Raw genomic sequence first — 22,674 nt, 5'->3', positions numbered from 1 at the left:
ATCACTTACTTCATTGGTAGGCCTTTACAATAAATTATCTCCTCTGTATTCTTCATCAAGCGTAACTTTAATCTGCAATCCTGAGTAGGCCTCACCTTAAACAAACCTCTGGATAGGCCACATCTTATTGTCATCCTGATTTAATCATGTATAATGCTAGGGACAGATTTATGATAGGTGTATACCTCCTTTGTGCCACTTAGAAAACATTGTCCATGGGGAAATGACTTAAAATGTCATTAAGACACATGAATGTTTTTTTTTAAAACGTTTGCAATTTTTTTGGGTCACTTTCAACATGGCTATGTGTCTGAAACAGTCAAAATCTAAATTTGCAATGCACAGGTGGGAGCATATTTACAAGGAATGTGCTTCATGGGGAAAGGTCTTATAATGTAATATGGGAAAAATGACATTAGAGATACTGAAATGCCTTATAGAGAAGCATACACCATTATGTCCTTGTCATAAATTTGCAAACCATTACTTTTCCCCAAAAACGATTTTCAAATTATATTTTGAAAACACTGCACATGTGGAAATTACTTAAAATGTCAATAATTCAAAATTTGTGATTCCTTAAATGCAATGTATCAAAAAAAAATATGTAAAAAATGATATTAAGGATTTGGAAACTACCACCAACTTCTAGTTTGTGGTAATTTGCGAATTCTTTTCAAAAAGCATTTTTAAAAAAAAAAAAAAAAAGGTCCCATATGACGCCCATACATGCCATTAGGGCATGTAGGTGTGCCATGTGCTCCCAAATTTCTTTTTCAGGGGTGCAGCAGGGTGTTCTTGAGATACCCCTGCACGCTTGAAAAAAATCCTATTTTGTGATGAGCTAATTGCTAATCACAACTTGCAACATTAATTCCTATGAGCCTCCTAGCCTATGGAAATGAATGGGTAATTTGCAATTAGCAATTTGCTCATTGCAAATTAGGAATAGTAAAGAATCGCTATTTATTCCTTAAAATTTGCTATTTATAATATGTAAAATATTTTGATGATACATATTGCAGTTCATCTGTAACAAGATAAGAAGCTTAGGGATAGATTTATGATGAGTGGCGCATCACCAGGGATGTGACAGTCATCCTGCGCCACTGTTCCGCCACCCATGTTGTGCTGCATTTACAATGCGGCGCAGCATGGGGCAAAACCGGCACAGATGCGTGACGCATCTGTGCCGTAAAGGTGGCGCATTGCTGGAGTTGTATCGTAAGTGCGATGCAGCTCCAGCAAGGCTCAGGGGTGCCCCATCTATACAATGCTGCGTCAAGACCTATGCCAGCTTCAAGCAGGCGCAGGGTTTTGAAGCAGCTTTCTCCTATCTGATTGTAAATGCGGCACACCATGGGTGGTAAAGCAGTGGTGCACATTAACTGGTGCATGCCTGGGGATGTGCCATTTAATATAAATCTGCACTTTAACATTTGAGTATGTGCAGGGGACACAGAGTCGTTGAGGCTTATCCAAGGTTAAGAACAGATGAGTCCTGTTCAGTGAAAAATTAGACATAGGCTTCACCTGCTCAGCATCGCTGGACATGGCTAAATAATAGCTGCAAAATGTTACTCTTGTTAAATAATTTTACTATTATAATCTGTGAGATTTGTCTCTTACTCTGCAACATCTCATTGTTGTTGTCTTTCTTTAAAGATAAAGACAACCTCAACATGAGCGACAATCTGCAATCAGTTGATTTTGACCTCATCATTGAACTTGTAATTGAAACATCAGTGGATGTTGATCCATTGGATGATTTAAATCCTGAGGATGAAGAAGAGCGTGATGAGGATGCAGATTTGTCCGAATTATATGATATAGGATGGGAAGCTGACCTGCTTGAGCCTTTGGAATTATAAACATTTATTTTTAAAATTTATAATCAATAAAAAGTAAAAAGGTAAACCGTTTAATTTAAAAATAAAGACACCTTCAAAAACAGGTTATGTGTAGTGTCTTCAATAAAATATTAAAATATGCTCATAAAATTAGATCAGATTCACATATAAAATAGCATAGGTAACATAAATATAAATGTCATTTCTTTTCTGGTATTTCTGTATTGTAAAAATGGCAATGACTAAAAAATCTTCAAATTAAAATGTCAAGTAGTGTGTTATGTTTTTGATCACTATTACTGATTTACTGTTTGATAATAATGTTTAATAACATTTTTTATTATATTTTTCCTCAGATTCAACTGCAGATCATTTCAAGATTCAAATATGCCTACAAAAATAAGAGAGATAAAGGCTGCAAAACGTCAAAGACAGCAGGAGAAAAAAAAAACGCAGCAGTCCTCTAACAAAAAGATTTCTCAAGCCATGAAGAAAGCACCGGGTAAGAGCTCTAAATATTTCATAAGAAATATTTCTAATAAAAAAAATATTAGTACAGAAAATGTTTCAATCCATAACATGAGAAGTAAATCAAATGGAAAGAAAAGGACAAATGAAAATGTTACTGCTAGAGCAAGAGATAAATCTGTGCATGATAGTAGAAGGAAACAACAGTTTAGGGAGATTCGTAAACGAATGTTCCGTAACAGGATAATTGGCAATTTGTTAAAAAATATTAAGAAAGGTCAACAGAAATTAGTTTTTTATAGGAGAAAAAAAAAAGTTGAGAAAGTTATTGATCAGGCTTTTGAAATTAAACGTAAGTTATTTATTTTGATAATCAATAGAATTAGGAAGCTAAACAAGGCAATTTTTGATTTCAAAAGAAATAGTAGATGGAAGAGAATAGTTAATCGTAGTAATTTTTGTGAAGTTTTTTCTGGAGAATGGATACATAGTTCAAGCTGTGAGGCATTTTTTAATGAAGAGAGTTATTTCCAGGATAATGATTTGGTGCATGCAGTTGACATCAGTGGTCGTGCTTATGAAGTGAAAGATGGTTGTCCAGTTGAAAAAGAAAAACTTGTGACAACAGAGGCAGAAGAGTTGTTAGGTAATGAGGTTTTAGGAAGACGTGCTAAGGGTCCTGTGTACACCTGGAAGTGTAGTAGTATTTGCAGTGTGCGACAGGATTCCATCAATTTGCTTTGTGATTTTGTACGGACATTTAACAAGAAAAGTTTGAAGCAGAAAATAAGGTTGTTGCAAGAATTAGATCCTTGCAGAGTGAGAGAAGTGACAGGTTTGCATGGTCATTCACTGGCTTGTCTTTCCAGGAGAGTATGCCAGAGTGTTTTTCATCATTTCAGGATGCTAGCAGTGCATCATAACAAAGTGAGGAAGTTAGTTAGACTGTTGTATTATGCTAAGAGTCCAGCAATTATGCTGAAACAATTATGCGCTGCTCTTTTGCATGGTTCTGAAATAGATGTGAAGAATATATGTGAAGAAATTGAGTTTTGTTACTTTGGAAGTAAAGAGGAGAATGTTGAAATTGAGCAAGAAGTAGAGGGTCATTTGGAAGATAGTGTACATGTTTCCAGTACAGATAATTTCCAGAGGGAAATTGCGACGTTTGACATGAAATCAAGTGAGAGGCCTAATTTCACTTGTGTGTGTTGTAGACGCACTTATTATAAGAATCAGACTAAGTTAGTGGATTTATATGCAAAAAGTGAAAGGGAAAATAATAGTGAATGGAAGGATTTTGCAACATACTTGATGGTAGAAAATTGTTTTGATTTGGGATTGGATCAACGTGTGTGTACTTATTGTTGTAACAAATTAAAACAAAACCAGATGCCTGCTAGAGCAGTTCATAATAATCTGGAATTGGTTGAGATTCCTTCTGAATTGAAGGACTTAAATACTTATGAATCTATTTTGATTCAAAGTATCCATCCCTTTCAGGCTATTGTAAGAATGGAGCCAAAGACAGGGAAATTGCCTCCATCAGATTTACAGAGAGGATTAAAGGGAAGAGTTGTTTATTTGCCTCTAGATTTCAAGAAAAACATTAACACAATTGGAGTAGAAAAAGTGGAAGAGGAACCTCTGGTTATCTTAGTTAATGGGGTTCCGACAAAGAATAAGAAAATATGGCAAGATTTAGTAGATGTTAGGAAAGTTAAAAAGGCAACATTGTATTTGAAAAAAAATAATAAATACTATAAGAATGTATATGTTGCAGAAGAGGAAGTAAGTGAGGAAGAGGATAGCGATTTGTGTGCTGGTCAAATTGAGAAAGTAGAACCCTCTACTAGTGAGGAAATATATGAACATTATAGTGTTCATCCTTTGCATTCAAAGGAAGTCATGGGGAATGCTATTGAGTTGTTTCAAATGAAACAAGCCAAAGGGAGTCCCATTAGTGTTTGGGAGGAAAGTTTGGAAGCTCGGTGTTTCCCACAGCTTTTTCCAACAGGTCAGGGAGGAAGATATGATGAGCGACCTCATCAAATTCCTGCTTCTGAATACCGGACTTTGCGATTGTATGCAGGAGATGCTAGGTTTCGACAATGCATTCCTTATTTGTTTCATCTCCTGTTTGAAAGCGATCTGTCTGGACTGTCATATGCAGTGAACCACATCTTGAAAAGTGGTATACACATGCAAAACATCTCGGCAAGTGATTTTATGGATAAAGTGAATGTCCAAGATAGTATTTTGGATTCTCACCTGATTAATCTCATGGCGTGTCAGCGTGGTACTAATGAGTACTGGTACCGTCGTCATGGTGATTTAAAATGTATGCTGAGGAACTTAGGTACTCCCACATGGTTCCTCACTCTGAGTTGTGCCGAGTATGGCTGGGAAGACTTACTTCAATTTCTACGAGAGGCAAATGCTAACGTAGAAAACATCGAATTCAAGACACCCGGAGAACTGTGCTCTTTGGATCCAGTCAATGTATGTAGGTACTTCAATCATAGATTTGAAGCTATGATGTCTTTCATCATGAATAAGAAGAATCCACCTCTTGGAGAGGTGTTGGATTTCTTCTGGAGAAAGGAGTACCAAGCAAGAGGTGCTCCTCATATACATATGTTGCTGTGGATCAAGGATGCACCTAAATTTGGAACGGATCCAGAAGACTCAGTGATGAGTTTCATCCAACAGTATTCTACGTGTGCTGTTCCAAACGCAAAGGAGAAGAAAAGCCTAAGAGAAAAAGTTCTGCGTTTCCAAAGCCATCGATGTGGAAAGTACTGCCGTCGTAAATTCCGAAACAAAGACAAGTTCTACACCAAATGTCGTTTCGGCTTTCCACGACCGGTGATTTCTAAAGGAAGAGTAAACAGTTTGATGTCTTCGCTGCGACACAATGTGATGAAGAAATCACCTAAAAACACTTACAATTTGAAGAGGAACGAAGAGTCCAAGTACATCAACGACTACAACCCGGTGATTTTGTCCATGTGGAATGCTAACATGGATATACAGTTTGTGGCTGATAACTGTATGGCTGTGGCTCGGTATGTGACGTCTTACATCACCAAAAAAGAGAAGACAGAATTGAAGGATATGTGGGAGGACATTTCCCATGAAAAGAGCCTCAGCAAGAAGTTGTACAGTTTCAGTCTGAAGATGTTGTCGCATCGAGAAATCGGAGCGTACGAATGTTCTGACCGGTTGTCTTCAGCAAGTCTCTATGCCAAGTCCAGGAGTATCGTTTGGGCGAGTCTTGGTCTTGCTGCAACGCGTAATCGAGTTCTCAAACCTGTGCGGGAAATTGAGTATTTGGCGGAAAAGGAGCCAAACAGTACCGACATTTTGAAGACAAACATGTTGGATACATATTATCCAAATCGAAGCAGTCACCTAGAGAATGTTTGTCTGTATGAGGTTCTGCAAAATTACATGTTCAAGAGGAACATCAAAGAAGATACTGAGAAAGGAGTGTATGCTGTAATAGGAAGTGAGGGATGTCTGGTCAAGCAAAGAAAATGCCACTTGATAAACCATCGAAAATTGAGTGGCGAATCTCCTGAAAAAAAGGAGTTTTTCTATTTAGCACTTTTGCAACTTTTCAAGCCTTGGCGTGCAGAAGAGGAACTGCTTGGAGATTTCCTCTGTTACGAAGACTCTTTCAATGCCGCCAAGGAGACCATAGAATGTCCTGCTTTTCCCAAATATGTAGAAATGTTGAATGCGGAAATTGAGCAGGAAGCAACGATTGCAGCCGAGATTGCCAGAGACAGTTCTCAGGACAGTCAGAGTTCTGCTTCATTGAGTCAGGATCCACTAGGAGGACCTCTTATTGAAAATGAAGCTGCCACTGCTATGAATGAGGTGGAAAGAGCCATTGCACATGCTCAAGAGGATGCGGTTAACTTAGAAGAGTTGGAAAGGCAACTCAACGTTGAGCAGAGGAAAATATATGACGAAGTTACCATGCAAATTGATCATGGATTAAGTCATGATAAGAAAGAGTGCTCATGTACGTCGTTGAAGCCTGTCCGACTGTACGTGAGTGGAGAAGCGGGAACTGGAAAAAGTTTCCTCATTAAAGCAATTTCATGCTATTTGCAGGAAAGGACAGAGTCATCGCTGTCTTGTGTTGTCACTGCTCCAACTGGACTGGCAGCACATAATATTAAAGGGATTACTTTACATCGTTTACTGATGCTGCCAGTGGAGCATGACAACAAATTAGAATATCACAAGCTATCTGGAGATGCTTGTTTTGAAGTTTCAAGAATCTTGAGGAAAATGAAACTTCTTATCATTGACGAAGTAAGCATGGTTTCCAATGTCATGCTTGCCTTTGTGCATTTGAGGATGCAAGAAGTTCTCAAAACAGAGTATGATGTGTTATTTGGTGGCAAACACATCATTGTTTTCGGAGATCTTCTGCAGCTGACACCAGTGAAAGGGCAACCTGTGTTCAAAATGCTCACGCATGAAGATACCAGGAAGTGCCTAGGCAGCATTGGCAACGTCAATATATGGTTAAACTTCAATTATGCTGAACTGCATGAAAATATGCGTCAGGCAAAGGATGAAGTTTACAAGACTATTCTACAAGATGTTAGAATTGGAAAAGTGACCGAGCATGGGAAAGAAGCTTTACATGCACGATTACTGTCAAATTTATATCCAGAACAAGATGTTGTGCCTGAGAATATTTTTCAGAAAATTACTGATAAGAAATCTGGAATATGTTTGATGCCAACTCTTGCAGAATGTGCCAAATTTAACAACAAAATGTTGCATTTAGAAAAGCAAGAGATTGTGAAAGTGGAAGCTATTGATAGAGTAGAGCATATGGGACCAACAATTATTTTGTCTGAGAATCTGAAAACAAAATTGGATTCATTAGAGAAGAGTATATCTAAAACTGCAGGTTTTGAAAAGACTCTGAATGTGTGCTTGAACTGCCGTATAATTTTAAGAAGGAATTTACATGTTGAAAGAGGTCTGGTAAATGGATCAATGGGTAATGTTGTTGATTTTGTGAAATACAGAAATAGAGATGGAATTGAATTTTTTAAAATTAAATTTGATGGCATTGAGGAAGTACAGCTAATTGCTCGTTGTTCTGCTAGATTTTTGCTTGTAAAAGACTTATATGTTCGCCGTAAGCAGTTCCCTGTTTGCTTGGCATATGCGGTGACAATTCATAAATCGCAAGGTTTAAGTGTAGACACTGCATTGGTGAATATTGGCAGTTCTGTGTTCAAGGAGGGTATGGCATATGTGGCATTGTCACGAGTTAGAACTTTATCGGGATTGTACTTGATTGAGTGTGATGTCAGAAACATTTGTGCAGATCTAGATTGTGTTAAGGAATACAATAGGTTAAGAAGAGAGTATGCGCCACATTTGCCTCAGTTTCCTTTGTTTGAGAAACGTCTGGTAGGCCGGAAACGAAGAAATGAGAACAATACTGGGGAGGTTGTAGCAAAAAGACAAAAAGTGAATGAACCTAAAATTACAAGCAGAAACAAAGAGGATTCTGTTGAAGATGTTGTTGGTTTTCAGTTTGAAAACAGTTCTGGTGTCAACTGCTATGCTAATGTAGTAATTAATGTTTTGTTTTCTCTAAAAAATGTAAAAGAAGAGATTGTGGTCAATTCTGATCAAAGATTTTGCAGTTTGTTAAATTCTGTGTTAGAGAAATGTACCACTGATAGAAGAAACATAGAAAGTGTGTCTGAAATTAGAAATCTGTTAGATAGATGTTCAGGCCAAACACAATTCTCTCAAAATATTCAGCAAGATTGTCAGGAGTTTTTAATGTATATGCTTGATGTATTACATGCTGAAGGTGTAGATGTAGATCAGCTGTTTGGGCTTTCTTATCAATGGCAGCATGACTGCGAGAACTGTATGGTATCAAGTACTACTAGTGTAGACTCAGAAAGATTTATATATTTAACTTTGCCAGACAGTAAATCAGTCTCCTTTAATAAGCTAGTAAAAGCTGCTAATCACAACATGGAGTGTAGCCAATGTAAATCTGAAATGATGTCCACATTATTTATACGAACATATGGCCAGTACGTCATTTTAATGTTCCAACGATGTAGGCCTGATGGAACAAAATTGACAACTTTAATAAAAAAAATTGTAGCTTCGCAGTTGTCAATATCAGGAAGGACTTTTGTAACTACAGCAAATATATATCATGACGGCCCTTCAATATCATCAGGACATTACACAGCTTATTTAAAGTCTAGAAATGGCTGGTCATTCTGCAATGATTCTGTTTTAATTTTCAAAAAAAAATTGCCGTATGACCTTAAAAACTCTTACCTGGTGTTTTTAAAACCAAAATTTTAGGAAAATAATCTCGGGATATGATCTGTGGAATTTCAAGAAGTTCTAATGGCTCCTACACAATTTGGCCTTGAGGATAAGTGTAGTTCAGAGACATAACTTCTAATCATAGGATTGGACATCATGGAGATGTATGTGCACTTTAAATGAGTTCAGAAAAACTGTTTCTTTTCATAAGCTAATTGAAGCAGCCAATCAAAACATGGAGTAGAGGGAATGTAAGTCTGCAATGCTGTCTACTGTTTTACATTGCTTTGTGATTAAAAGTGATGTAGAGAATTAAATAATTGTAGTACTCATAGAGGTAGTGTAAGTCTGCTTCATATTAAGCAGTATCAGTGTCATAGGAAATGTAGAACATGACTGAGCAAGAAGGGGAAGATATTACTATTCCAGGATTGTGAAAATGATCTTCAACATTTTAATTCTGAAAGTTGCGGAAATGCCAAATGATGGGATTGGCTTACAAGAAATCCAAGAGTTATAAATATCTCTGACTAGATTTGGCCTTGTGGAAAATAGTGGTAGAGAGCAAGAAGTCATTTATTGCATGTAACGTGTTTTTAAAAACGATGGAGGTTTTCTTTCAGAAAGTGGCGGGCTGAAAGTAATAACAGCACAAAAGAGTGTAAGCTGTTCATAGGACATCCTTGGACGTCATGGAAAGTAAGTTAACTTTAAGGAGTTCTGAATTTTAATTTCTGATGTTGTATGGGTTTTTTAAACACAATCATTTTGATTGTGTTTTTTTTTCCCCGCTGTTACATGATGAATACCTTCAAGTCACTGTTTTTAGTGAATTTTGATACATTCTGAGAACAGCAAAAATAAACCATTTAACATGTATAATTAATTCTGTACTGTTTGCATTTATGATGTATATGTAGAACTGTGTAGGAGGCATGGAGAAGGTGAGTTTTCTGTAAGTGTTAAATTTATTGTATGCAGTGCTGCACTTCTACGTATTCTTTCATATGCTGGACTACATCTGCACAATGAGATACCTAAGCAAAGGAAACACAAGTGATGTGATTGTGAAATGAGCAAAATAAATTGCACATATTTCAATTACATCACCTGTGTTTCCTATCATTACGAATCACATTGTGCAGATCAAGTTTAGGTCTGTCCAGGGAAACATAGGAGGTTTCTACTTTGTTGAAGAGTGCAGTGGACATGACTCACTTCATTGGTAGACTTTCACAGATATTATCTCCTCTGTACACTTCAACAAGTGTAAATCTCATCTTGAACTCTGAGTAGGCCTCACCTCAAACAAATCTCTGGATAGGAGACATCTTATTGGCATACTGAAGCGACACTTTTCTGAAACAAGAGCAATGCAAAAGATGCACCATGTTTTAAGATAGGCCTCACTTCATCTGCATCAAGATACTGTTAGTTTAAAATGTATATCTTTAGGATTGTGTAGAGGACCTGGAGAAGCAGAAGCTTCTGTCAGTGTCAAAGTTGTTGAAAAACTATTTGTCCTTCAATATTTTCCCTTGTCTTTTGTAATTTTTAAATACATATTTTAATTTTTTTCAAATGTTGGTTCTCTCTTTCACAGATTGAAAGTATAGAAATAAAATGTGATTAATTTAACGGCAATTACAAGGTAAATAGTTGTACTCTTTTCGTTACATTTCTATCACATTCACCTACTATTAGATCCACTGCTTCACTTCTTTAATCCTCAGTTTCCTGCCTTTGCTACTTTCCTCATTCCTTTCTCTATTACCTATTTACTCAACTCCTTCCACTCTTTTTCTCAGTCCCTCTGTTCTCATAGTTCCTCAGTCTTGTTCACTCACTCCGTCTCTATTACTCTTAGTGTCTGTGAATTACTTTCCCAACTTTTTTTTTTTTGGACCGCTTCCCGGGAAGTTGCCCGGTTCGCAAACCAGCAGCGTTATGGCAGTCCACCATTTTGTGTTTCGGTCGAATCAAGATACAAGATGGAGGGCAAATAATGTTCAGAATGGGTAGAAGGGGGCACGGTAGATGTATCTTGACCCCCTTGGTTTTCTGAGGGTGGCTGAGGAGGACCATAGTTCTTCACTCTTGTTCACTCTCTCTGTTTCTATTAATGTCACTGTTTATGACTGATCAAAAAAATGTTTTTTAAAAAAGAACAGTAACTATAAGGGAAGGAAATAGACAGTTATGTTAAAAGAAAGACAGCTATAGGGAGTAAACTAAGGATACTGTTACCTACAATCCACTGCTGTTGATGTTACTGACCATGTCATGAATGATGTAATATGTGACATCATCAGCAGTGGATTGTAGGTAACAGTATCCTTAGTTTACTCCCTAGAGCTGTCTTTCTTTTAACATAACTGTCTGTTTGCTTACCTTATACTTACTGTTCTTTTTTTTTAAAAATATTTTTTTTGGTTAGCTTCCGGTACGCGTACCGGGTAGCGCTCCGGGAGCGAACTAAGAGAAATAGAGGTTGGCAGAGTTCCAAATATTCTACCAATTTTTTTATAATGGGGAGTTAGTTCTGAAAAGAACTTTTTTTTTTATGTTTTTGTTGTTTTATATTTTTTTTAGTATTTTTTGAACATTTTTTTACTTTTTTTGTATTTTCTGAACGTTTTTAAATTTTTTTGGGTTTTTTTTTGGGGGGGGGAAACAAAAACGATCCATTATAAAGGGCTCAACAGGAGCAAAAAAAAAAAAAAGAATTTATTTTTTGGTGCGTTTCGTACAAACATTAATATGATTTTGAATTGCTCGCAAAATCAAAGTGATGCTACTTTCTCTGTAGCAGATGAAAGTGCCACATTCCACGCACACTTGCTTTACGTGCCCAAACAACATTTGGATGTTTGCGATCATCTCCCTCGCCTCTGGTCCCGACACCTCTGGAACCACCGATCTTCTTGCCATTGGGAGGGGATTTTGTTGTTCGTCACGTAGCTGGGCAGCACTATAATTATTTGGGTGCCACCTACTCATATGCCGATGCATAGTATGATTGCCATAACTGTATTTTTTATCAGTGCCCCTTGACAATCTATCACCGCATATGCGGCAAAACACGTAACGTGCATTCACTTTCTTTTGCCCCTCAGGAATTCTGTAGAATTGCCAGATGTAATTCTCCTTTCGATTGTACCTCCTGGGCTCCTCTGGCAAAAACTCATGCTCTTCCTCCTCTTCCTCCTCTTCCTGTTCTTCCTCTTCTTGCAAAATTACTTCTGCAGGTGGTCCTCTCTTTCTTGGATTTGGTGGAGGTGGTGGGCTAGCACCAGCTGAAGCTACTAATGAAGCCATCTCAAAGTCTCAATAAAGGGTCTTTCTCTCACCAAGATGAAAGTCAGAGTGATGAAAGAAGGAGGGGTTTTCATCATTTGGGAAAAACAAAAGTTCTAAACCAATGAAAAGTGTCCATTTTAGATCACATGACCTTGTATTACATCATTAGGAAACCAAAAGTGAAATGAACCAATGAAAAGTGTTATTACCGAGTCACATGACCTGCTATGTTTACGTTACGCGGTCGGCGCCGCGCCGCGGATTGCTTCCGGTTCGCGTACCGCTGCGCTTCCGGGTACGCGAACGTAGCACGTAATATGACGTATTACGCGAGAACGCGAAACGTCATGCTGACGCGAAGCGTCACGATGTTGTTTTGTAACGCGAGAGGTGCGCAAAAGGAACGTTTACCAGTTCGCGTACCGGGTCGCGCCTCCGGATTGAGCTAACGGGAAGCTAACCGGTACGCGTACTGGGAGCGAAACAAAAAAAAATAAAAAAAAAATTGTATAAAAAACATGTAAAAAATATTTTTCTTTTTAAAGAATAATACATTGTAAAGGTTTTGATATTAGCTATTAAAAAACCAATGAAATTCACTGAAAAAACCATAGGTTATAGACCATATATAGTTAGGAATTAGCATTTACAAAACCTTGAAAATTCACTGAAAAAACCATAGGTTATAGACCATATATAGTTAGGAATTAGCATTTAAAAAACCTTATTTTACTCACACAAAACCATTGAAATTCCATATATAGTTAGTTGTACTAACTATATATCGCGCACCCGCAATCCACTGCTGATGATGTCACATATTACATCATTCATGACATGGTCAGTGACATCACTGATGACATCACTGATGACATCTCAAATGACATCACTGATGACATCACTGATGACATCTCAAATGACATCACTGATGACATCACTGATGACATCTCAAATGACATTACTGATGACATCACTGTTGTGATAATACGATGAACCTCTTCAGACTCTAATATAACCTTAGATACACTCAGTGTAAACACAGACTCACAGATTGTCACTCATCCATGAAGTTACACACACACCTAGACAGTCATGCAAACAATCAATCACACCTCCATTTCCTTAACTATACAGTTAAACACACCTTACTTACTTATTCAAACAAATACTAAAACATATTTACTCACTTATACAATCCTGGATACAAGTTCACAATGATCCATACAGCCACTCACACATTCACTGGCTCTTATGCACAGTTATTTATATATGTCAACTCTCACATGTACTGTATTTTACATATGTACTTAATTTGACATGTAGCACTGAGATATCTATTCACTCACCAATACAGTCATGCACACAGTCAACCGCCCATACAGCTGTTTCCAACATGCACTTTTGAACCCATACATCTATGCACAGAGTCATACACTTCCCAGCCACTCACACACACACTCAGTCTCCCATACAAATGCTTGGGCAACCAATCAATAACCTATATAGTTACTCATATAGCTACTGATCAACACATGCAGCAGTTTACAGAACAACAGACATAATGATGCACAAATTAAGACAGTTTAGTCACTAACCCATGCACTCAGTGAGACACATTTAATCACTCACTCATACAGTCAGTCACGCACCTACTAAATCCTTCATCCAGACACTTCTACATCTACTCATTCTTCAATATGTAAAACATATTTAAACTTTACAGAAACACACAGTCACTGGATGATGTCATCAGTGATGTCATCAGTGATGTCATTTGAGATGTCATCAGTGATGTCATCAGTGATGTCACTGACCATGTCATGAATGATGTAATATGTGACATCATCAGCAGTGGATTGCGGGTGCGTGATATATAGTTAGTACAACTAACTATATATGGAATTTCAATGGTTTTGTGTGAGTAAAATAAGGTTTTTTAAATGCTAATCCCTAACTATATATGGTCTATAACCTATGGTTTTTTCAGTGAATATATATATATATATATATATATATATATATATATATATATATATATATATATATATATATATATATATATATATATATATATATCCCACAGCTCCGACAACACCAACCTGCCGCACTCCCAAGCGGGTGCCTGCTTAACGGGGGAGTACCCGTCACATATATTCAGCTCCAAACATCCTCCAGGACTCCGCCTGTTACAGATTTGCAGCACTCTCGGGGGTGGTTTTAAAAAAAAAGAAATGTATTTAAAAAAAACCTTTAGCACATCAAAGACGCGTTTCGGCGTTTTGCCTTCATCAATTTGCTTCACAGTTGGCGCCTCGGCCATACGTATTATTTATGTGTCACATGGTTACTGACATAAACATAGAAAGAAGACTATTTGAATTAATCTTTTCAACACACTTCCATATTGCAGTGTCCAATTTTGCCTCTGAGACGCGATAACTTTCGCGAACCTTAGAAATCTCAAAGACATACAGTAATGAGAATGCGGTCTATCTTATAGTACCACATTCCCGCGTCATACCGCCCTGAATGGGCAAATACAGCCCTGGATGGGCCAAATCTTCATGTATATACATTACATGGTACTCACAATCGCGCCCTGGATGGGCTCACTATTCAACTGTTAAAAATACAGTAGTTCCACATTCTATGAATTCAATTTTAGTACAAGTCTATTCATATTCTATATTTCAGTTCATCACAATCTTAAATACTTATACACACTATAGAAGAACCAGAACGAAAAGAGAGAGAGCAAAAAACGTTAGTTACAGACTCATACTCTTACACCCCTACCCTAGATGAACAGCCAATTCTTCATGAACATTTAGACCATTCGGCATCTTACTTTGTAAATCAATAATATACCGCGACTCTAGACGCCTTAATTTCTGCAGTCGATCACCCCCTCTTATACTCACGGGACAGTATCTAAGCACATGCATGTCAACAGATCCCTGTTGCCTCCATGTATTTTGTCAAAATGTCTCGCGACAGGATAGGTAGCGTCTGCATTATTGATGGCTTGCATATGTTCTAATATGCAAATCTTTACTGGATGGGTCGTGCTCCCAATATACCTCATCCCCCAGGGACATGTTAAGCAGTATATTGCATACGGTGTCGTGCAGGTCAAGAATTTCTGTATTTTTCTAGCTGTTACTAAACCTGGAATCCTATAGGACAAAGTGCGTTTACTGAATTTGCACGCTTTGCAGCGGCCGCACGGATAAAACCCAGAACCTAGTTTCCATAGGAAAAGCATTTTTTGATTTGCTAATAACTTTGGCTTCGTTTGACGAATCTTCGTGAAATTCTCCTGAAAAAAGTCTATCCAGGTCAGCTCCTATCCTGAAAGTTTGGGGGTGATTCTGCAAGCGGGGGCTGAGAAAAAAGGGGAGTCCCAAAACATGTTTTTAGTGTGTTAATTTCCACAGAAAATTTTGAGACAGGCTACAGCCCAAACTGCTGAACGGAATTACCCCAGATTTGGCAAAAAGGTAGTGCTTGGTTCAGAAAGTGACCTTTTTTTAAATGGTGTAATTCTGTTCAGTAATTGCCGAGAAATTAAAAAAATAAGAGTCAAAAATTCAATTTCCCATAGGAAACTTTAGGCAAGGCTACAGCCCAAACTGCTGAATAGAATTACCCCACCTTTGGCAAAAAGGTAGTGCTTGGTTCAGAAAGTGACCTTTTTTTAAATGGTGTAAATCCGTTCAGTAGTTGCTCAGAAAATCAAAAAATTAAAGTTTCAATATCTATGGCAGAGGAGGGTTTGCGAACCCTCCTGACCACGAGGTTTATTCTAATTGGCTGTCAACACTCCAAACCAGGAAGTGTTGGCAGCCATCTTGTGACTCGGTAGAAGCGAGTCACAAGAAAACAGTAAAACAAAGGTGCAAAAAAATAAAAGGGGGCAGGGTAGAAACACCCAGACCCCCTAGGCCTGCTCAGGGGGTCCCACAAGGACCCCCGGGGCAAAAAAAAAAGCATTTAACAAAAGGAATTTGGCGAAATTCGTGCGGGGGTCACGAATCTCGCTGAAATCTAAAAATGTAAATGAGGTCCCTGGGTGGGCCGGGGGCATTCCCAACAAATATATGTGGGGGCCCCCGCAGCCCCGGGGACTGCCACTGCCCGGGTCTTGCTTAAAATAATGTACAGAACTGGCACCCCCCGGGGCTTAATAATGTGCGGAAGGGTACTTGGCCCTCCCACAGCCCTGTTTGCTTTAAATAATGTGCAGGAGGGCACTCGGCCCTCCCGCAGCCCCGGGGACCGCCACTCTCGGGGCTTGCTTTAAATAATGTGTGGAAGGGCACTGAGCCCACCCACAGCCCTCCTGCAGCCCCGGGGACCACCACCCCCGGGGCTTTTCTTAATTATTCATGAGGGCACATGGCCACACCGCTGCCCCGGGTCTTTAAAAAAAAAAAAACCTGCATGGGGCTTGAGCCCCCCCACAGGCACCGGGGACCACCACCTCCCCGGGGCACTAATACTGAAAATGAGGGGTCCGTTACGGACCCCTGAGCCCCGGGGGCTTCCACCTCCCCAGGGCTTCAATCACATAGGGAGGGGGCCATGTGGCCCCCCTCCTGGAGCCCTCCATGGCCCTGGGGACCGCCACCCCCCAGGATCGGCTCCTGCAGTGTCCCAGGGTGCCCACCCCGGGACACTGCTGTTTGCTATGACAGGGCGGGAGCTGTGCGGCTCCCGCCCTGTCATAGAAAACTTGCTTTGGATTTTGGAAGCAAGAGCAGAGAATAAGGCCGGCCCCGGGGAATGGGGTCCCTGGGCCAATAGAGGCCTCAGGAGGGGGGCCTCGCAGCCTCCCTCCCTCCTTAAATAAATACATATAGGTGGCCATGCCCCGGGTGATGGGGTCCTTGGGCCGGAATTGGCCAGGGAAGGGGTTCCACGCTGCCCCCTTACATTTAGATTTTTTTATTTTTTAAAAGGGGTCAGGTCCTGGGGGATGGAGCCCCAGGACCCAAAAACAGAAAAAAGAAGGGGGGCCACATAGCCCCCCTTCTAAAAAAAATGACCGGCATCGTGCCGGAGGCCCGCTCCCTCCCAGCAACACTCAGCAAATGCGCCCTGTGGCGCGTTTTAAGATGGGGAATTAATTACTCTTCAACACTGGGGGTCCATGGGGGCCAACTAGCCCACCAGGTACCTCCAGTATGCGCCACATGGCTGCCTTGCAGAGAGGTGGTCCGAGGCCACGCCCCTTTTTACACCTCTCTGCAATGAAGCTCTGTGGCACTTACTGGAGGTACCTGGTGGGCTAGTTGGACCCCAGGGACCCTCAGGACTCAAGGGGATTTAATCCCCCAATTTACAATGCACCAGGGGGTACGTTTGCACAGTGGTGCAGGGAGGGGACGTGGCCTGATTTGACAAGTGTGCAGACGCACCCTGTGGCGCATTTTGAGTTGGAGGATTAAGTCCCCTTCAATCCTAAGGGTCCTTGGGGGCCAATTAGCCCATCAGGTACTTCCAGTAAGCGCCCGGGAGCTCCGTTGCAGAGTGGTGGTCCAAGCCATGCCCCTTTTTTACACAACTCTGCATCACAGCTCTGTGATGCTTATTGGTGGAGAAGTGTGGCTCAGGGGTTAGAGGCAGCAGACCCGGAAGCTGAGATCGGTCCTGGACCAGGGTTCAATTCCCCGCCTTGGCGGGTCTTGGGCTAAAAATTCAACGGACTCGATAATTCTCGCCCGGTGCCTCCTCGACTCACGGGTTCACACTCTGCGACTCTGGGCAATAGCTTGCTTAATCTCCACAACGGCCCCTCGCGGCGGGATGCCTGACTTTCACCTTGTGGATACCCTGCTATCTCACAGGGGAATACCAGGAAGGGTTCCCTAAGCAAGCGCCGGGACACCCACTGCGGGTAGCTGTGCGCTATATAAGCTCAACTACATTTACATTTACATTTACATTGGAGGTAGCTGGTGGGCTAGTTGGCCCTCAGGGACCCTCAGGATTCAAGGAGACTTAATCACCCAACTTAAAACGCACCCAGGGCGCGTTTGCCCACTTATCACATCAGGGCCGCCCCCCACCCTGCACCACAGTTGGGGGTTTAATTCCCCTTCAATCCTGAGGGTCCCCAGCGGCCAACTAGTCCACCAGGTACCTCTTGTAAACGCCACAGGGCTGCGTTGCAGAGAGGTGCTCCGAGGCCACGCCCCTTTTTACACCACTCTGCAAACACGGCTTCTGGTGCACTGCTGGTGGGGCGATGAGGACCTCAAGACACAAGTAGGACTTCATCCTCTTAGCAGCAGTGCGCCAGAATCTGCGTTTGCAGCGTGTTGTAAAAAGGGGTTGTGACGGGGCGGGTCGTTCCTCTGAGGGACGAGACAAAATACGAGACTGGTGGTCAGCTGTCCCCTTGTCACCCGCTTCTGTCCCCTCTCCACAGCATGACTCTCCTTACCTCCACGAAGAATGGCAACCCAAGGAAAGCGAACACCTTTGGGAATACGAGGAGGAAAAGGGTCAGGGCGCCTTTAATTATGCTTTCCAACGTGACAAGACTCCTCCCCTCCTAAACTTCATAGAGTCAGCTGCATCAAAAGAGGGACAAACCCGGAACAAGACGGATGGCGTTTCCTCGGAGGACGAAGGAGTTGGTGAGCGGAGAAGGAGTGAGCAGTCGAGGAACCTTGAGGAAGAAGCTGAAGAAGAGGACGAGACGAGCCCAGGCGTTTTCATCAAGCCAGGAGGCCAACGTCTCCACGAGCCGCCCCGCCACGCTCCCGCGGGAGGAGCGTGGCTATCACAGGCACGGGGTAAGGTAGCGGGTTGGGTGGGACTGCTTGTCCAGCCTGCCGACTAGAAGCCTGCCTGTAAATACTTGTATATAAGAGTGTACAGTCTGCCGAATTCCCTACCCCACACGAGCACTTGGGCACTATCGTAGTACTGTACAAACACCCCTGCACTGGTTTCCCTCACTCCTGGCCCCGCATATACAAATACCGGACGTCCCAGTAACTCCCCTTTCTTTTCTTTGTTTTTTTTTTGGTTACCGCTCTACCCGGAGGATCTGACCTATCTGGCTTATCCACTCTGGAGCCCATCAAGAACTTCAAAACAGACCCTGCCGAGTTTGCAAGAGAAAGACTGACGAGTAGAAGGAGGAAAGCTTACGTAAAAATAAAGCCTTCATTGAAATCCTTACTCAAGGTCTCTGACTCCGTTACTCCCACCCCAGCTCCCCCATTACAACTGGTGTCAGAGGTGGGATTAACACCACAGCCCATCTGTAATAAGGAGATGGACGCCCTGATTCAGCACATCATAAAGGGACAGGAAAAGCTGGAGTGGGCAGTTGAGAGACAGCTCTCATCGGCACAAGCAGATCGTGAATTATTCAAAAACACTATCACTGCCCAATTAGAAAGCCGCCAGAAAAACGTACCGCCTTCAATCGGGCCAGCACCTGTAGAAGGCAGAATGCATGTCCCTAACCCCTCAGGGATCGCATTACAGAAGTACGTGCAGGGAGAGGACCCTGACGCGTTTCTAATGAACTTCGAGTGAGCAGCCAGAGCGTTAGGTTGGCCAAAGGAGAAATAGCCCTTTTTTTGGCCCCGTTGCTGACGGGTGAGGCACACTTCGCCTATCAGGTGGCCAACCCTGTTGGCAATGCTCCATACCACCTGATTAAAAACGTAATACTGGATCACTTGGGACTGGACTCAGAAGCTTACAGAGTCCGATTTAGAAAAGAAAAAGGGATCCATGGCGAAAATCCAAAGACTCTGTTTTTTCGGCTCAAAATGGCCGCAGATAAATGGCTGAAACCAGAGTCCAGCACCAAGGAAGAAGTGATGGCCAAGATCTACTTAGAGCAGTTTATGGAAGCACTTCCATACGGCTCAGAAAGATGGTTGAGACAACATTCAGGACTCACTTTAGAACAGGCCATAGAAATGGCGGCTAACTATGCGAGGGCCCAACCACGTGTCTCGGGCTGGGATCAAGAGAAAACTAATAAGAACATGCCCCCGCCCAAAGTGGAAAAGAAATCAAAATCTCTGATGGAACAGACCAGACCCTGATCGCCCAGGATGAGCTCTCCTCTTATGCGTGGGCCCCAGTGTTTCGAGTGTGGCGAATGGGGTCACATCGCCCGCTTATGCCCCAGGAAACGTCCAACTGAAGAGCTGATGGAAGTGGGGTACCTCCCCAAAACGGTTCTTTACTCAGCAGAAATGGAGACCTCCTTCTATGTGAGCATGAGGATGAATGGCTATGTGGTAAAAGCCCTCCTAGATTCAGGGTGCAGGCAGTCAGCGGTCCAAGAACGCTTTGTACTCCCCAGTCAGCACGTTCCAGGGACACTGGTACACATACGCTGTGTCCATGGGGATGTCAAGCCCTACCCACTAGCACAGGTATACATAAGCCCAAAAGATAAGGGAGCATGTATCGTAAAAGTGGGGGTGGTTGATTCGCTTCCAGAAGATGTAATTCTAGGGGTAGACAACCCTGAGTTTCTCGCCCTATTAAAAAAAAACCTTGATAAACAACCCCAAACTGTAGATGGGCCCAAACCTACACTCAGAGCTCCAGAGCCCTGGATCATAGATCGCAGTTTTAGGTTCGCCCAAGTAGACGACTGGACGCTCTACAATGCCTGGGAAAACACACACATGACGCAAAACATACACCCCCAGATCTATCCCCGATTTGTTATAAAAAACAATTTGCTTTACAGGGAGGCAGAAGAAGGGGGTCACGTCCAGCTCCTGGTGCCTTTGTCCTTCCGTGAACAAGTATTGTTCTTTGCCCATGCTCACCTCACGGCTGGACAGTCAGGAAAGGAAAAAACTACGGAGAGTATCCTGCGCTACTTTTATTGGCCTGGAATATACAAGGATGTGCAGAACTATTGCATGAAGTGTGAGATCTGCCAACGAAGGAACACCTGATAGAGCGCGCGAGGCCACCCGACCAATAGTTTTCGCCGTTTCCGGCTTCAGGGCCCATATACTTTCAAATCACCATATACATCGATCAGGTGACTTCACGAGCTCTACCAATTTGTGTGTGTGTGTTCCCTGCTAATATTTCTCAGTGCACCCGACTTACCATCCACCGATGCGGGTACCTAATGACCACAATGAATCAGGGAGCTAGCTGTAAAGAAAAGGCAGCAAAATACAAACCCAACCAATAACATTCAAATACTGTTTAAATGACCACGGACAACTGGAAGTTTTAAAATGTTTATCTAAAGTTCGTTTTCTTCATGCATCAAGTATACAAGAATGAGACAATCAATGACCAAGATAATGTAAATTATGTAGCTATATAAAAATAATGATAGGGTAATCATTGAAATACTGATATAAAATGCAAGAGAAAAATACTATGCAATTCAGTAATATCTAAGCATGAGCAGACTATGTATGGGTAACTATAGGAGGGCCTATAATGAGTAACACGCTTCGCTTAAAGTAAAGGGGCCTTTGAACAGTCTAGGTAATGAAGTTCTAGACCATATCAGAAAATTACAAACTGCAATGCAAAATATGATCTCTAACAAGTTAGAAGACATAGGAACAAACTTATGAAAATATGTAATTGACTTTCAATAGTTGCGGAAAGGCATGGAAAATATAACATATGCAATGATGAACTTTATTAAAGCAAAAGTTAGAAATTCAGAAGGTGCAAGATTTTAAGAATTTCAGAGCAATATTTACCTAGAATGGTGTGGAAACCAAACCCTGGCCACGGGTCAGTTAAGGACAGGAAACCCTCAAGGAAGGATACCCCTCAAAGGACAGCAGGTGCAGAATGGACACCCAGGACAGGACAGGATACCCTCGGGATAGGAATCAGGACAGGACCCTCAGGACAGGACAGCAAACCCTCAAGACAGGACCGCTCAGGACAGGACCGGAACCCACAGTTTGGAAGCAACGCCTGCGCTCCACCCGCTCTGCAGTTATCGATCAAGACCCCGATTGGGTCAGCGAACTCCCAGCAAAGTGCTTCGCCAGCACTTTAAGGTTCAGTAGAACCTTAGTCTATGGTCAAATTCGGACAGAGTGCTCCGCAGCTCTCTGTATCTTCAGTCACCTATTGAGTGCGTTGGGTCAGTGACAGGTCAGCTAAACCAGACAAGTCGGACGGCTCCCTAGGGGAACCCAGGGTAGATATACAGTTTGGGGACAGTGTACCACCCCCCAATGTTGCAAAGTGTCAGAATTCCTCAATTTGGATTGGTCCTAAGGTAGGATTTGGGTAACACACCAATCATAACAGTCTATTTGTATGCCACATTAACATAATTTGGTACCGCCTAGTAAGATAGGAGTTCCCATGAGAGACTACACGGCAAGCAGCAATACAATTACATTGTAACATATAAGGAGCCACATTCGCTGTTCTCGCAGGGCAGAGGTGACTTTCTCAGGAGCATCTCGCCCATCGCTGCCAACTGGCTATGTTCCATCAGTCAAGGTCCCCTGTGCTGCCGAATGTCGCGCAGGCGCAGAAGGGACCTCCAATATGGCTCTCCTCTCACTCAGACCCCCATTCCCCGCGGTACATGAAAAGTAAGCGAAAACAAATTAATACATAATAATGTCATCATGAAAACACATCACAGGGTTTGTACTTTTAACTCATCATCAAGAAATAAACTTATGCGTTTCTAATTGTTAGCTACATTGATACGGCACAA

The 22,674-nt window shown here is 41.7% G+C and overlaps 1 protein-coding gene across 1 annotated transcript in view; it reads left to right on the top strand.

Moving 5' to 3' along the window:
* Positions 1 to 2,222: 2,222 nt before the first annotated feature.
* Positions 2,223 to 22,674, top strand: part of SOD2 (superoxide dismutase 2) — a 437,494-nt gene continuing 417,042 nt past the window's right edge. The window contains exon 1 of the mRNA XM_078648974.1: positions 2,223 to 2,352. Within this exon, the coding sequence (XP_078505100.1) occupies positions 2,238 to 2,352 (115 nt within the window). The 5' untranslated portion in view covers positions 2,223 to 2,237. The remainder of the gene's footprint in view (positions 2,353 to 22,674) is intronic.

Source organism: Lissotriton helveticus, chromosome 6 (assembly GCF_964261635.1).
Source record: "Lissotriton helveticus chromosome 6, aLisHel1.1, whole genome shotgun sequence".
In the NCBI taxonomy this organism is placed as follows: domain Eukaryota; kingdom Metazoa; phylum Chordata; class Amphibia; order Caudata; family Salamandridae; genus Lissotriton; species Lissotriton helveticus.
Note: the sequence above shows the minus strand (reverse complement) of the source record. Positions and strands in the feature narration are given on the sequence as shown.